The sequence below is a fragment of the Triturus cristatus genome, chromosome 7 (genome assembly GCF_964204655.1).
Source record: "Triturus cristatus chromosome 7, aTriCri1.1, whole genome shotgun sequence".
Classification (NCBI taxonomy): domain Eukaryota; kingdom Metazoa; phylum Chordata; class Amphibia; order Caudata; family Salamandridae; genus Triturus; species Triturus cristatus.
Genome location: NC_140590.1, coordinates 668140571 through 668156552, shown reverse-complemented (window position 1 = coordinate 668156552; position 15982 = coordinate 668140571). Strand labels below are relative to the sequence as shown.

Below are 15982 nucleotides of genomic sequence, written 5' to 3'. Positions count from 1 at the left end.
CTGATAACATTGCAGAAGACCTCAATGACCTAACTAGTGACATTACACATCACCTTATCTTCGGCTAGACCATGCTTCTAGTTCCCAAGCGCACTGCACTAGGCCTTCCGCCATTCACTGTAGATATGCTCCCACCTCATATCTGTGAATATAGGTGAATAACTTAGCTTGCGCTCAGGCCCTGACCAAAACCTCATATCAACCCAAACCCTAATGACAATGACCTAAATAGGCAAGCTTATATGTTAGTATTATTTTCCCTGTAGCCCAGCAACGTGTTGAAGGCAGGTTTTTTATTGTTTGTCCATTTGGCGCAACAGTAACAATTTCTAGTTTCATAACCCTTTTATCTATATTGTAGAGTCACTTCGAATTAAAATTGATATCTCTTCAGAGGCTATCATTTCTATCAATTTTTTTTTGTTAGTTTAGAGTTACACTGACTTGGTCATTCATACTCATATTATTGATTATGTGGGGTGAATAGTGATCTTGCCAGTGACTTTATTGATAATGTCATCTGTGATGTAATTTGTAATAGTGTTGTAGTCGGTTGTGTCAATTGTGAAGTTATGTGTAATATCACCAGTGATGTAAATTATAATGTTGTGATGTCATCTATGATATTATTAAAAGGAATGCTTGTGTTGTTGTTTAGCTGTTATCACGCCTTTGAAATAATTTTGACTTCTCTTCTAGATATTTTTTGCCTTAATGCTGACTCCCTTCTTTAAAAAAGCAAAACATGTGGGTGTGGTGGAGTTTCTAGCAACGCTGGTCTTTGGATGCATTGGTCTTCTTATAGTACTGGTGGAAGATTTTCCAAAACCATATGTGTGGCTACTGAGCCCCTTCTGCCACTGCACGTTCCTCATTGGCATTGCACAGGTGATCCAGCAGTTTCCACACTTTTTCATCTCACAGAACCAAATTGCATATCAATGTTTGTATGTGGATCTAAAAAATCCAAAATATCTCTAATTTCATACAAAATGTTATGCTGGTGGTCACTAGGATGCATCTTTTAATTGCCATATATTATGTTACATCACACTATTCAGGTCATTATGGAACCACCAAAGAGTTCAACATATCCGTGTTAATTGTTTAAACAACTCTAAATGGAAAACCTGTCTATAGCATATGTAAAAGTCTTCAACTGTAACTTGATCTAAAAATGATTACTCCTTTAAGACACCACTAATTTATAATCTAGAGAATCTTGTGTATGTGCATTGAAGAAACCAATACTTCCTGCCCTTCTATTAGTATAAAGCGTTAAATTTGACCAACATGTATGGAAAGAGGATGGTGCGCTTGTAAAGTATTTGATTATTTTTGGACTTTGATATATCTCTTGTATTATAAAAAACAACAAACTTGTTTTCAAAGATTGTATGTTTAAAAAGAGACTCATTGAGGAAAAAAGCTATGAGTCTACCATGCTCCTTCATATCTTAGAACTGAATTGACTTAATGTTGGGAAAATACATATTAATCTTTAGTAATATGTAATAGGTATGACATAATAAGCAAACCTCAAAATAAGTGTAAGGTGTTGCCCTATTAGCAACAGTGACGACTAGAAAGCTAGTCTGCGCTTATGTGGTGCCTCAGGGGTCCTCGCCATGGCTACCTCCATCAGCCCTGTCACACCGAGGTAGCTTGGTATGGAAAGTAGTCAGGCTTAACTTCGAGGCAATGTGTAAAGTATTTATGCAGCACACAAACCGTAATAAAATGAAACACAACTCAAGAAATATCTCAAAGAAATATTGGAAAGATAGAGAAAATTCTGATAAATTCTTTCACACCAAAACGACAAAAATACAATCAATAGATCCGAAGTTATACATTTTTTATGATTTTGCTAAAAGCCAACTGTGGATATCTGGTCGTGCTGGACTGGTTCAGTATCACAAGTTCAGACCAACTGTGAAGGAGCACAGGTCAGTTACAGTCACCTGGTTAGGCCCAAGGAGCACAAGCCACAAGGAGCAGGGAGAGCTTTGCGGAAGGCTTCCGGAGTAGCACAAAGAGTAGGTCAGGTGCTGTAGGTGGGCATTACTGGAGCTGCACGTTGGCTGTTACTTGGGGCCAGATGTACGAACGATCATGACAATTTGCGACTCGCAAATTGCGTTTGATTGCGAGTCGCAAATTGCATGTACAACAGTGTCTGAGACACTGTTTGCGATTTCCAATGGGGTTGCAAATTGCATGCCTCCTCAATATTCATGAGGCACTTGCAATTTGCGACCCTATTTGGAATGGCTGGCCCGCCCAGGGATGGTAGCCTGCTGGGCTCAGCAGACCTCCATGTTTGGGACTGCTTTTAAATAAAGCAGTATTTTCTTTTTTAAATCTAGCCCGTTTTCCTTAAAGGAAAACTGGATGCATTTAAAAAAATAAAAAATGTAAACATTTTTGTTTAATTTTTTAAGGGCAGGTTGTGGTCCCTGGGACTCAGACTCCCTATTAGGAAGGGATGCCCTCGGAACGCCCCTTCCTAACAGCGAGTCGCTAATCCTATTTAGTCACAAATAAATTGTGACTCGCTAGATAGGGTTAGTACATGGCCCACCTGTATTTTGCATGCGCAAACGGGTCGCAAATCTGTTTGTACATCTGGACCTTGGAGTGGTTGATACTATTGCGTGAAGAGTTGGGGTAACGGCGCTTCGCGTTGAATTGCGATGTGAGCGGCGAGGTCTCAGTGTGAACAGGTCCACTCACAAAGAGCCCAAAAGCTTGCTTACAGCTCTCTTAGCGACACCAAGGGTCCAGGTCCAGAAGGTCACCACTTAGGGGTCAGGAATTCACTTCAGCAGGGTCTGGGTGCTAGTGCAGGATATTAGTGGCAGTCTTCTGAGCAGCACAGCAGTCCTTCGTCCTGGTAGAAAATCCACAAGTCCAGAAGTGTACTGATGAGCTGGTGTCTGAGGTCACCTTTTTATATCCTGGTGCCCCGGTGTTGGAAGGTGTGAGAAGCTTCCAGACAGAGACTTTGAAGTGCATAGAATTTCCTTCATCTCTTACTCTGACTCGAAGCTGGCTGCAATGACATTGTGGGGTCATTAGGGTCTTTGTGTGAAGGCAAAGCACAGGCTATTCAGTTGCAAGTAGGGTTGTGCTCAGCGCTGCTCCCCCATCCTGCCAGCAAACAGTCCATTCAGGCACACGTGATGCTCTATTTTGTGAATGTCTGGAAGGAATTCATAAAGTCTGTCAGTTACGCCTAGTCATGTTACCCAAGACAGACTACAGGCACTAAAAGGCTAATAGTAGGAATATGCCAACTTTCCAAAATTGACAGTTTCAAAATTAAAAATCCGACTTTACCATACCATTAAAGGGGGATTATCGTTATATATTCATGGACACCAAAAATGATAAAGCCATCTGCTCCTAATTGTAAATTAGAGCTTATTTAATGTAGCAAGGAATCCCCCATGATATCCTATAAGAGGGGTAGGCCTCACAGTAGTGAAAAACGGATTTGGAAGTTTTTAACCATTAGGACATGTAAAACCTAAAAGTACACGTCCAGTCTTTTAATTACGCAGCCCTCTGACCAATAGGCTACCTAGGGCCTACCATAGGAGTGACTTAAATGTAATGAAAAGGGGAGTTTAAGTCTCTGCAAGGGGTTTTATATGCCAAGTTGACATAGCAGTTTAAAACTGTATTCAGGCTGCAGTAGCGCATGAAACGTGCTGCGGACTTACTGGTAGCATTTAATTTACAGACCCTCGGTATATGGTAGGCAACTCTACAAGGGACTTAAAAGTGACTTAGATATGCCAATTGGGTATTAGCCAGTTTGACCGTGTTTAAAGGAGAGAACACAAACAATTTGCACTGCTTTGCAGTGGTAAATGAGTCCTAAGGCTAACAAAAACAAATTCAGCAAAAAGTGGAGGGGAAAAAGTGAAAAAGTTTGGAGGTGACCCTGCAGAGAGGGCCAGGTCAAACACATATTATTTTATAGGAACTCTCTAGACTGTGGTTCGTTTCTATCAGGATATTCCATGAATAAATTCATATTCCAACAGCTACATACCTGATGTTAAAGTGCAGCGAAACCTTTACGCATATAATTATTTATCCATTTAGTCAGCACACAGAGCCAGAGCATATCATAAACAGCTGGAGATAGAAATGTATTGCCATTTGTGCAGCACTTGCTACCATTATTATGTAGTAGTAATTCATGCTCAATGTATTTTCCCTTTGTGCAGACCTTCGAGTGTCATTAGTCAGTGTTATTGCTTTGTGTTTATTTGTATCAAGGTTAGTTGAGAGTCTGTTGAATGTTTATTTTCAAATGTTTAGTATAATTAGAATTGGTTAAATCTTCGAAGAACTTTGTAGCATCTTATGCATGTGGATAGGTGTGCCAAAAGACGATTTCATTAATTCTTTCAATTCTGTTTGGTCGTCCATTGTACACCAGGAGGAAAGAGGCTTTCTACCTTTGAACCACAATCCCAATACAGATATAGAAAGAGACCTGAGTCATGTCTATCAGCGTTTTCTAATTTACACAAGAAGAGAGGGAAGGCCAAGCAACAGTGGGATATATAACTCAAATGAAATAGGTTATGGTAATGCTTGTGCTTTGGCTTTTGTACAGACAAAATATTTTTTTATTGTGAGTAAGACACAGAGAACTTGTACCACAGTGGTATTTGCAGTGCCATGAATTCCTCTCACTGAAAGACAGGTACCACCTTGGTTCAGCAGTGCAAACTTCCTCCTTCACAGGACATGTACTACATGGGCATCAGGAGTGCAAGCTTCCCTTTACACACAGGATGGGTACAGAATGGGACTCAGCATTGAGTAGTTTTCTTCCTCCATGATCCAGTTCAGATATAGCATTAGCAATGCAAGCTTGTAAACTACATCCATAGATTGCCACTGTTGGGTGGCTTGTGGGTGTGAGGGCAGTGGGCGGTTGTAGGGGTCAAGTGTTGGTAGAAGTGGAGCAGCAGGGTATTCAAAGGGGTATGGAGACTGTGCAGGATTAAAAGAGCTGAAAGCACTTCAGGAGTGAGATGAGGTAAGTGCCAGTGTGTCCAGGAAAACAGTGCATGCTCCAGCAGCAGAAGCCATGAAGGTTACAAGGGAGCTGGACTGGGTCTGTGGAATTAAAATCAGTGGTCAGCCCAAGGGGCAACACAAGGTTAAGATGGAAGGATTAGAAAACACTAACCTTGTAGTCCAGATCCTACAGGAGCGAAGTAATCTTCCACACTTCCATATTTTCTACCATCCCAAGAAAGTTACAATAGATTAGTTGGCAGATCCCTGGGGAAAGTTTAATGGGATGAGTGATAGAAAATATAGATATTGGAGATCACCATTCTGACTAGTCTGTTCTGCAGTGCATAGATTTCAACTGGTCACAGGGTTATTAAAAAAATTATATCTATATTTCTGACTTTTGTTAACTATAAGTATGCTTACAACTCTTGAAGCGTGTAATATGAATTTCTAGTTCAGGCTACTGTGAACTTAAATGGAGTATGCAATGTATTATGCTCCTATTTGAGCATTAAGGATCTTGTTTGTTAACATCACATAATACGGACCCAAATTCTCTGAGAAACAATCGTTCAGAAATCCCTTTAAATTGTAGTCCGTTTTGCGTTCCAAGTTCACAACTTATTAAATAGAATAGTCTCCGAATATAAATATCCAATGTCACTTCCTTAATACAATTGCTCCGTTGAAATACTTCTTTGAACAAAGGGGCAGGTTCCAAAATGCGAGGCATTTGTGGAAATAACTCACCTCAATTTGTCCTGAGTTTCAGATAGCACGATCTTGGCTGCAGCAACTAAACATCTTGATTACCTAGCAAGGAAGCTGTGATTCACAAATGCCCTTAGCAAATGTTATCATGAGCAATGTAGTTTGTCCATTTAAGATGCAAAGTCTTTCACCAAACAGTCTGGATGTTCCTCGTCAAGCTCAGCCTTTCCTTCCTTTGACTGGAGCTAATGCCAGTGCACTCAACTGTTGATGCCTACATGCTCACAGAGTACAGAGAGTTATGCAGCAGACAGGAAGTTATTTTGGGGCGATATTGTGAGGAGCATTGTAGAAAAAATCAAAGGTTCATGGGGGAGCAGAAACAGATCTTGTGGAGAAATGAAATTAAATGAAAAAAGCATTTGTATAGCGCATGGCTACCCGGAGGCATCCCAGCGCTAGTAGCAGCAGTTGTAGGGAGTTTCACCAGCTAAGGGAATAACAAAGTCTTTAGCCGTTTACGGAAGGCTAAGTGGTTGGTTTCCTTTCGTAGATGAGGAGGGAAGGAGTTCCAGAGCTTGACTGCGTTAAATGAGAAATGCGGACCCCCGCTTCTGGCTTTCTTGATCTTGGGGACAGTGACAAGGTTCATAATCTCTGAGCGAAGACTTCTGTTGGGCCGGGTAGGACTGAATGGTGGTGTGAAAAATTGCGGAGTCTATTCTAGCTAGAGACTTGTGGACAATGCATAAGGCTTTGAAATTAACTCTCTCCCGGACGTGGAGCCAGTGGAGCGATTTCAAAGCAGGTGGAGCTGAGTGATGTTTAGGAGTGCCTAGTAGAATTCTTTCTTCCCAGTTTTGTATAGTCTGCAATTTGGAAAGGGTTGCGGTAGGAGCGCCCAGATAAAGGGCGTTCCTGTAGTCCAACCGGGACAGGATAAGGGCCTGGACCATGATTTTTCTTGCCTGGAAAGAAAGAAGGGGAAGAACTTTCCGAATCATTTTCAGGATACCATAGCGTGTGGCCGCCGTCTTCCGTGCTTGTACCTTAAAGGTGAGGTCTTGGTCGACCCAGGCTTTTTAACTGGATCTTCGGGATGGGAGCCGAACTGAGAGTGGTGGTCCAGATTGAGTTTAGATCAAGGGGGGAACGATTACCGAAGATCATTACCTCGCTTTTTTCCCCATTCAGTTTCAGGAAGGACTCGTTCATCCAGTTGGCAATTTCTTCTAGGCATGGACGCAGACGGGGGGAGCTTTCGGCTCTATTAAGCCCAATCACAAGTTGCGTGTTATCTGCGTAGGTGACTATGTGTACCCCAAAAGGAAATATCACCTCTGCTAGGGAGCACGTGTAAACGTTGAATAAGGTGGGACTCAGGGATGATCCCTGCGGTACTCCGCAGCAAAGGGGCATCTGTTTAGAGGTCATCTCGTTGTCAAAAACCTGAAAGGATCTGTTATTCAGGAAAGACTGTAGCCATGACAGAGCAGTTCCGGTAGCTCCCAGTTTTCTGAGTCTATGGACCAGGATATGATGGTTTACGGTGTCGAAGGCCGCACTGAGGTCCAGGAGAAGGACCACAGTGGTGCCTCTATCTTTATTGACTCTTCCACCACTGATAGCAAAGCCGTTTCAGTTCCCTGGAGAGGTCGGAAGCCTGTCTGGGACCGGTGGAGGAGTTTGTGGGTCTCTAGGAAAGATGACAGTACCGAATTGAAGTATTTTTCAGCAATTTTGCTGACCCCGGGAGAAGTGATATGGGGCTGTAGTTTCCCAGAGTCGAAGGATCAAGGCTAGGTTTTTTTAAAAGTGCCTTTACCAGAGCTTCCTTTCATGGGGAGGGACCACTCCAGTAGAAAATAAGGTATTAATCAACTCTAAAATGACAGGGGAAACAACTCCTGCCACTTGCCTCAGTATCTTTAAAGGGACTGGATCTTTGGGCGAGCACAGGATCCGAAAGGTATACAGTATATTGTACCAAGGCGGAAAGATTTATGGTAGAGAGGCTAGCACAGGGTCAAGATGCTGCGAAGCAATGCTCTTTTTAAGGGGAGCAAGCAGTGTAAGATCCAGAAAAGCAGTACAGGTTCTGGTGGAGAGAAGCATAGAGTCATTAGTATGGGGAGCAGTCCAATACAGGGCTCAGTGATTGGGAGGGCATTGTCTGGATGCTCCGATGGGCCATTGAAGAGCAGCTTAGGGTCATGGGGAAGAAGAACAGGGTCTTAGATTGCAGCAAGTAGGCCGGAAGTTTGGGGGTAGCACAGTAATGCAGGGTTATGTATTAGATAGTTGCTACACTATGTCCAGGGACACAGAACAACACATGGTTTGGTGCAATAGTGCAATGTCAATGGGGGAGCATTGCATTGTCGCTAGGAGAGACCTGCCTTGATTAGGTGTTTACTTATCAGGCAGTAACAGAGCAAAAAGACTTTCACACAAAACTTTCACACAAAACAAGTACAGCAGTATAAAAGCAGTACTCCCATCTCTCACTAGAAAGGTACAACAGACTCAGCAGTAATACAAGGTTACTTCCTTCTATGTTACACTAAAAGTCGGTGTGGTCCCTAGCGTTGTCCCCCAGTAGTATTCAAAGGTTAGTTATCTTTGAAAGCATGATATTTAAGGACTTGTTGTATCGAGGGTTGTCGGGTAGATATAGTGTGACTGGAGATGGTGCGACCAGCATTAGCTCTTCAGCTATAACAGGCTAGCTTTAACTACTCCATTGCAGCTTATCATGGATTGGAGTTAAATTAACTTTTTCTTTTAACATGCCTATGAGCACCATACGCTGACAACCCAACCTCACCTAATGTATTTCCTGGCTGGTACTTACAGCATCTCATGCAAGCGGCAAAAGAATCATGTAGACGTACTCCTATATAGCAATCCAGTGACCTCATCAAATCATCTATTCCATACAAAGACTATAACAAAAAAGCCTTGAACAATTCTTTAATACTAAACACTTGTTAGTTGAACTGATGCATTCTCGGATGTCCAAGCCTGACACTGTTTCATAAAGCTTATAAACAAGTAAATCCCAGCAAAACTAATTAATTGGTGCTTGCTTTGGATATTACTTACAGAATGATGTTTCTATGTTATTATGTTTAACCCTGGGCGTAGTTCGCGAAGTAGCACTTTGCGAAGCTACGCATAGTGCAGTTCGCACTACGCGAGCTACGCGTAGCACTTCGCGAACTGCGTAGTACCTTGTTCGCACTGTGCCAGATGTCGTTTTCAATGATGGCACAGTGCGGACAAGCAACCGGCACTGTGCAATCATTGAAAATGGCATCTTGCACAGTGCGAGCTGTAGTTTTCTGCTGCTCGAGTAGATTTTTACTCGAGCGGCAGCTTTCTCAACGCGAACTGGTAGTTTCTCATCGCTAACGTTCGCGAGCATACGCGACCACTCACAATGAGAAACCTGACCTCCTTGCGTTGGGAATCTCGCCGGGAGGTTTATTTTCCATGCTCGCGATCGCCAACTTGATGTTGCTGATCGCGAACAAGGAAAAAGTCTCGCCGGGATGTCATTTTGCTTGCTCGTGGTCGCCAACTTGACGTTGAGGACCGCGAGCAAGCAAAAAGTGACCGCAGCACTACGCAACACTACGCTACGCGTGTTCGCACTGTGCTACGTGCAATTCGCGTAGTGCAAAGTAGCGCGAACTTCGCAAACTACGCGAGCGTAGCGTAGTGCTTTGCCCAGGCTTAATTATGTTGATGTGCTCCCATCGTTTAATGCATACTATAAAAACATGCCTGTTTAGTACCTTCTTGTCTTGCAACTTAACTAGATATATTCGGATGGATGCTGGGTCCAGGCTCCTTGCCCGGGCATTCAAGCCTAGGTGCATGTGGTTCTGGCATAGCTGAGACCAAAAAGAATTGGCAGGTCTACTAGTCAGGACAACTTATCGTCCTCCCCAGTTGTTGTCATGGTGGGGACATGAACCCCTCGTATCATCACTTGCTACCTGACCATCTCTGCATTTCTTGACCAGTACTCCCGCTAACATTGCAAAATGGTGAAGACCCTTTTCCTGAAGTAAATCAATGGCATCTTCACCAGTAATGCATTGCACTGGAAGCCGGAACATAAAAAAGCATTGGCGTAGCCAATTAGTCTAGCTTGACTGTGCCAATTCATGTAAATGCAGACATTCACAAATAACTGTTTACATGTTGAATGCACAAATGCTGTTTATCACTTTAAATCTTGCACTATTGTCTTTGCCAATGCTGGAGAAAAGTAGCATATATGGATTGCTTTCTGAATGGAATGCACACATGAGATAATGAATGTAACAAACATTGATTGAATGTTTCAGATGTAAAATAATTCCACGTGCATTTCAGCAGAAGCTCTTGTTGCGTGAAATAGCCAGTATCCCGAGGTAATAGAGTACTAGGTGGAACCAAAGCCACTCAGCCTATATTTTGAAGAATTTGTAATCTACAGGGTTTTGAAATGCTGTGCCATCAAGCTTGATTTGAAAAGGCCACTAGTCCTTGTATTGCTCTAAACAAATTATTTAATGCCTATTCCAAGGCAAAATTCCATACTTATTGAATACATTGCTAATTAACATGTTGTGGTCAGTATGTGAATGACCTTAGTCACACAAGAAACCCTCCTTGACAACAATATACTTAGATCACTTCACACTTCACACTAGTAGGATGAGAATAGGACAACAGAGATGTAATCAAAAAGAGAGAGAGGGAAAAAAATTGAAAATATATACATTTATTAAAATGACATTACTAGTCACTAATATCAAACAATGCACATTGTCATATAGCTAATTATGAGGCGATGACAGTGTCCACATTTCAAAAAACACTCATCAAATATTGTTTAAAAATTACTTTTGTCTTTTTAAAAAAAATACATTCACAAATGCAATAAAAATAATCACATAAAACATGGGATTGGGAACAAAAGAAAAAGACAAATTAGTCCTATTAACACAAGGAAATCACCAAATCAAGAGTTTATCGGTTGCGACCTAAATCAATGTCATTTCAAATATCTATGTCACACAAACAATAATCATAGATTTTGTGTAATTTCCTTCTAAGAAATATGCAAAATAATTGCTTTGACTTTTAAAAAGCATTTTATTACTTTTTAATATATTGTTAAACTTCATGTTAAACAAGATATATTTGAATGCTATTTTGTTAGAGAATTAAGAAATAATAAATAATCTTTCTTTTTTGGATTTTTATAAAGCAGTATATTTGGATTTAGTTTGATGTTTAAATTAAAATATATTATTTTTATGAAGTTTCTATAACTGTAAAAAAAGGAATAACAATGTTTTTGAACATTTTCTAAAAAGTTACAAAACTTTACAATGCAAAAATGTAAGAAATATTTTTTTATATAATTGATAATTTTGTTATTTGAATCCCATGTAATTGTATTTTTTTAAAGTTTATAAATACTAGGAAATCTTTTTTTTTAATTCCCTTATTACTAATTAAAATATACATTTAAAAATCTTAAATTATATTTTCTTTGTATAATGGTTAGTAGTTTGAAAGAGTGTGTTTTAATATAACATTTGTTAATTTTGTAATTTACTAAAATGTGAGAATTTGCAGCATTGTGTATCTTACAATTAAATTGTATAATATTCTAGGTAAAAAGTTTTATTTTGTACTGTATGTATAAAATTTGAAGTCTTTATTGCCTTCCCTCAAATTAGTATAGAATGAAGTGGAGATAATAAATGTCACTTCTTTAGTGTCCAAAACCTTCCTTAAGTTGGTTTAAATTGGAGCGAGAATAGTAAATTGAACCACTTTAGTGTCCAACACCTTCCCCAAGTTGATCTAGATTGGAGTAGGAACAGTAAATGCTACCCCTTTAGTGTCCAACACCTTCCTCTAGTTTATTTATATTGGACTGGGAATGTTAAATGTCACCCCCTTAGTGTCCCAACATCTTCCCCAAGTTGGTTTATATTGGTCTCGGAATGTTAAATGTCACCCCTTTAGTGTCCAATACCTTTCCTAAGTTTGGATAGGTTAGAGTGGGTATAGTAAATGTCATCCCTTTAATTTGCATTATCCTCCCCAAATTAGTTTAGATTGGAATAGGAGTAGTGAATGTCACCCCTTTAGTGTCAAAGATGTTCCTAAATTTAGTGTAATGAAAATATGTCACACATTTTTGTTACATTGTATTTTTTTACATTTTTAATTTATTGTTCAGTTTTGCATTTTGACAAATATATTTTTAAGTAAAAATAAAAGCAATTATAAAGTCAAGTAAATAAAATATTATTTGTTAGTTTTTAATTGTAAAAAGGCAGACGTAAATCATATTTCATAAATATTTGTATAATGCACATTTTCAAATCCTATTTTTTATTGATTACAATGTTTGAACATGTTTTAACTTTTTTAAATAAATGTTTTAATATTATTCCAATATATTCTTTATTAGTGTATGGTAAATAATTGTATACATTTTCTACTGTTATTTAATTTACACTTTACAATTTTTCAATTTTTTTACAATATTGTTTGATGTTTACCACTGGTAGTTTTCTTTTTTTTGTTTTTTTTTTACATTTCTTTTTTCACATTTATTAAACGTTTCTACTATATTTCCCATCTATTTCTATTGGGAGATAGTCTTTTTGAAATCTTTTTTATTTAGAGCCCTTTTTCTTTTGCTGCTTCCTTCTAATTTGTAGTCTTTTCGTGTTATTTTGGGTTTGTTTTGGCTTCCTGTGCCAGGATACTGTCATAGACATTCCACCATGGTATCTGAAACTTGGCTTGACATTTGTGTCTGGACCGATGCAGTCTGCCTACCCAAGTGTCTTTGGAATAGTCCATTAGGGCACAACGTTTGTCTTCATTATGCTGCTAGAAAGGGCTTTCTATTAATAAGTTATAGTGGTTGGCTACCTCTGTGACAGGGACGTAGCTAGTGCTGTCACTTTTTTGATTTAGAAGGCAAATTGGCTGTTAATGGCATATTCTACTCTTAGGCCTTCATTACTATGGCCGTGAACCTGACCGCCATCGTATCGGGCAGGTGACAGTCCGACAAATAGTCTGCGGTCCCACCTGCCCTATTATGATAGCACCACTGTGCAGGCAGTCGTAAAGTTCTTTTATCTACTTTCAGCTTGTGCTGCAGCCTAGGAAAAGGTGAGCAGCACAATCCGCAGTGAAAAAAGCACTTTGTGCACATCCATGCTCTGTGTGCCAAGCACCATGTGGTGCCTGGCACACGGTGCATCGATGTGTGTGTGTGTGGGGGGGGGGCACTACATGTGTCCCCAGGCCACGTAGCAGTTATCTACAGGGGCCCTGCTTGGGGCCCACTAAGTCTCTTTCATTGCGGAGGGACTGCCATGAACAGGTAGTCGGAAAGCAATACCCTAATCCCTACGGCGGTGTTCTCCATTGTCGGGTTTGGAATCAGACCACTGTCCCGACAGGATCTTTGATCGTGTCGGAGGCGGCTGTCCTTTTCCCGACCTCTGCAGTCCAACTGGATGCATTATAATGCAGTGCTCAGACTGATGCCCTGGATGGCGCGCAAACTGCCACCAATAGCCTGTCGTGGCGGTCTGCCCGCCATTGTAATAAGGGCCTTAGTGTAGATTTTTGGAGGTGTCACCCCATACTTTGTTTAAAGTGATAGTAATAGCCTTGTATGGCTGTGTGCTGGTATATTTTTAAAATGGTTAAAATCATGTCTTGTTCAAAGTCTATGATTAATTTTTGGTGGTAGTTATTTATTTGTTGTTTTATGTAGATTAGAGGTTTCTCCTTGTGTTTGGTTTGGTCGTCCTAAGTTGGCAGGGTATCCCCAGACGTGGGTCCCTTGCTCACTTTGCCACTGGATTCAAGCTAGCTTGGCTGATGAGGGCTGTTAGCCTGAAACCGGTCTCAGGATGCTTGTTTCCGGTCCGGGGAACACATGGCTTGGCAGTTCAGGCTGGACTGTTCCCATGAGGCACAGGGTCAAGACTGATTTGCATACACATGTGTCTGAACTGGGTGGCAAACTGAGCTAAAGAACGATGATGGATTCAACCCAGATCTGTGACTGGGGGTGAGTGTCTGATAAGTTTCAGCGCTCCGTCCATCATCTCCTCGTGTCTCCTGTGTTTTTTTGGCAGTAAAGCATATATTAAAGAGATATTTTTGTGCTGATATTCACCATGTATGGTGTATATCTGAGTGAATGGTTTGGGTCACAATTTGAAGGTCCCATCCATCAACCAGGTTTGACGATGGGTAAGTTTCATTAAGTTGTTTGCTTTAGAGAAGATTTGGATTAGGTTTTTTACTATTAAAATTGTCATGTAAACGGAAGGGTTCCTCAGGATGGTGTAATTGTTAAATGGTCAGCAGTGGTAGCTGATACGGAATGGGGGTGGTGGGGCCGGGCATGGGGGTGGGCTATAGGAGGAGGTGGGGAAAAAAATTAAGAAATATTCACTTACCTCAGAATGCCATCCCTCATCTTCCAAGAAGAACCCAGGTTCCCCTAAGCATGACAGCAGTCTCATGATTGTTCTGAGCATCTTGGTTTGGCACTCAGACAGGGACTGACAGCCTGCGCATGTTCTCCACCCAGACTGTGCACTACAGCCCGGTGGATAACATGCAAAGTGCTCATGACTGTTGGGCCGGCCCAAGACGGCCGATCAAACCATCATGCGACCTTGAGGTGCAGTAACCCCTACTCCACTCTCAACGTCATGGGAGCCCATGTAGTATCAGCCCTTACTTGGCTGATACTAAAAATAAAATGAGGATAACTTCAATTATTATTATTTTATTTTTCCTTGTACTCTAGTCATAGAGCAGTGCGATGGAGGAGCCTTCACTGATGGTCAGGTCTGTGTTTGTCTTGGTATCTTCTAGGAGCAGGTGGGGCATCGCTGATGGCTTTTTTAGTATGTGCAATTAAACGTTTTAAAGTGGGTGTAGGTTGTGGTTGGCCTGTTATATGTTTGGTAGCTGGGTAGTATGTCTTTAAGGATTTTGCTTGTGGATTCCTGGGAGCTAGTGCCTGCCTCTTATATCTTGTAAGCTTTCTCTAACTTATATTTCTGCCACATTTGGTGGGTGGTTGTGCTCTTTTACATGAATTATAACATTATCTTTATTACATTTCCAATTTATAGTTTTCATTGATGCACTTTCGTGGCTGTAGTTGTAGCATATGTGATTTAATAATTCCTTTCCTTTCTGTGAAATGATTAATGTGGCGGCTTCTGTCATTGTATCTGGAAGCAGTTTAATAGTATAAATATATATTATAGTGTATTATAGTGTAACTTTGGCATGTTTGTTATTAATGTGTTATAAAATGCAGTTGATTGTATTTTGTTAACTTGTATGTTTTGTTGAGATATTTTGCACTGTTTTGCTGCTTTTCCTTTGAGCCCGTTTTAACGTGGAGCAGGTGCTCACTTTTCTGAAAATAGTATGTTATTGCTAGTTTGTCGAGGTTTAGGGAGTTAGTTTGTTTTTTGGCCGTTGTTTGGATGAGTTCATAATTTATTATTTATGCATACTTACTTTATTATATGTTCTTGGTGGGGCTTTGTTATAGTTGATATTTTCTGGCAGTTTTTTTTTCTTTTAGGTAGTCTGTTAAAAGATAAAAGTTGCAGTGTGTGCTACTATTTATTTTTAAATTTTTTATTTTTATTTTAATAACGGTTTATTTTTAGTTTCAATATAAAGTTTACGTGCTTTATAATATACTTGCTAAGTTTTTTTTTTTTTTTTAGTTGGTTAGGTTATCATTTTGGTAAAGTTTCCTCTGTTTGCAGCGCATGTCGTTTTTGGATTATTTAGTTTTAATTAGTGTCCCTTTTATATTGTTGGTTTGATTTTATTAGTTAAAGTTATTTATAGTGTTAATTGGTTGATTTAGTATAGTTACATTTTCTTTTTTCTTGATTTGAGTGTTTGTTTGGTAAATGTTAACTTATGGTTTCTTTTTGTAGTATATAATATAGTTTGTTTTATTTACATATGAATTTTTATTAATATATATTCATGTATATTTATGTTTGTGTTTAATTGTTTATAGTTCATTTTAATGCGTTGTGTGTTTTTATTGTATGTATTTTAGTTGTACAATGTTTTTGGGGTGAATGTTTAATTTTTGGTTGATCAATCAAACAATCAATCAGTATTT

General features: G+C 39.9%; 1 protein-coding gene across 1 annotated transcript in view; it reads left to right on the top strand.

Moving 5' to 3' along the window:
* Positions 1 to 15982, top strand: part of LOC146810320 (cholesterol transporter ABCA5-like) — a 1540893-nt gene that overhangs the window by 377626 nt on the left and 1147285 nt on the right. The window contains exon 8 of the mRNA XM_085617316.1: positions 700 to 888. Within this exon, the coding sequence (XP_085473442.1) occupies positions 700 to 888 (189 nt within the window). The remainder of the gene's footprint in view (positions 1 to 699; positions 889 to 15982) is intronic.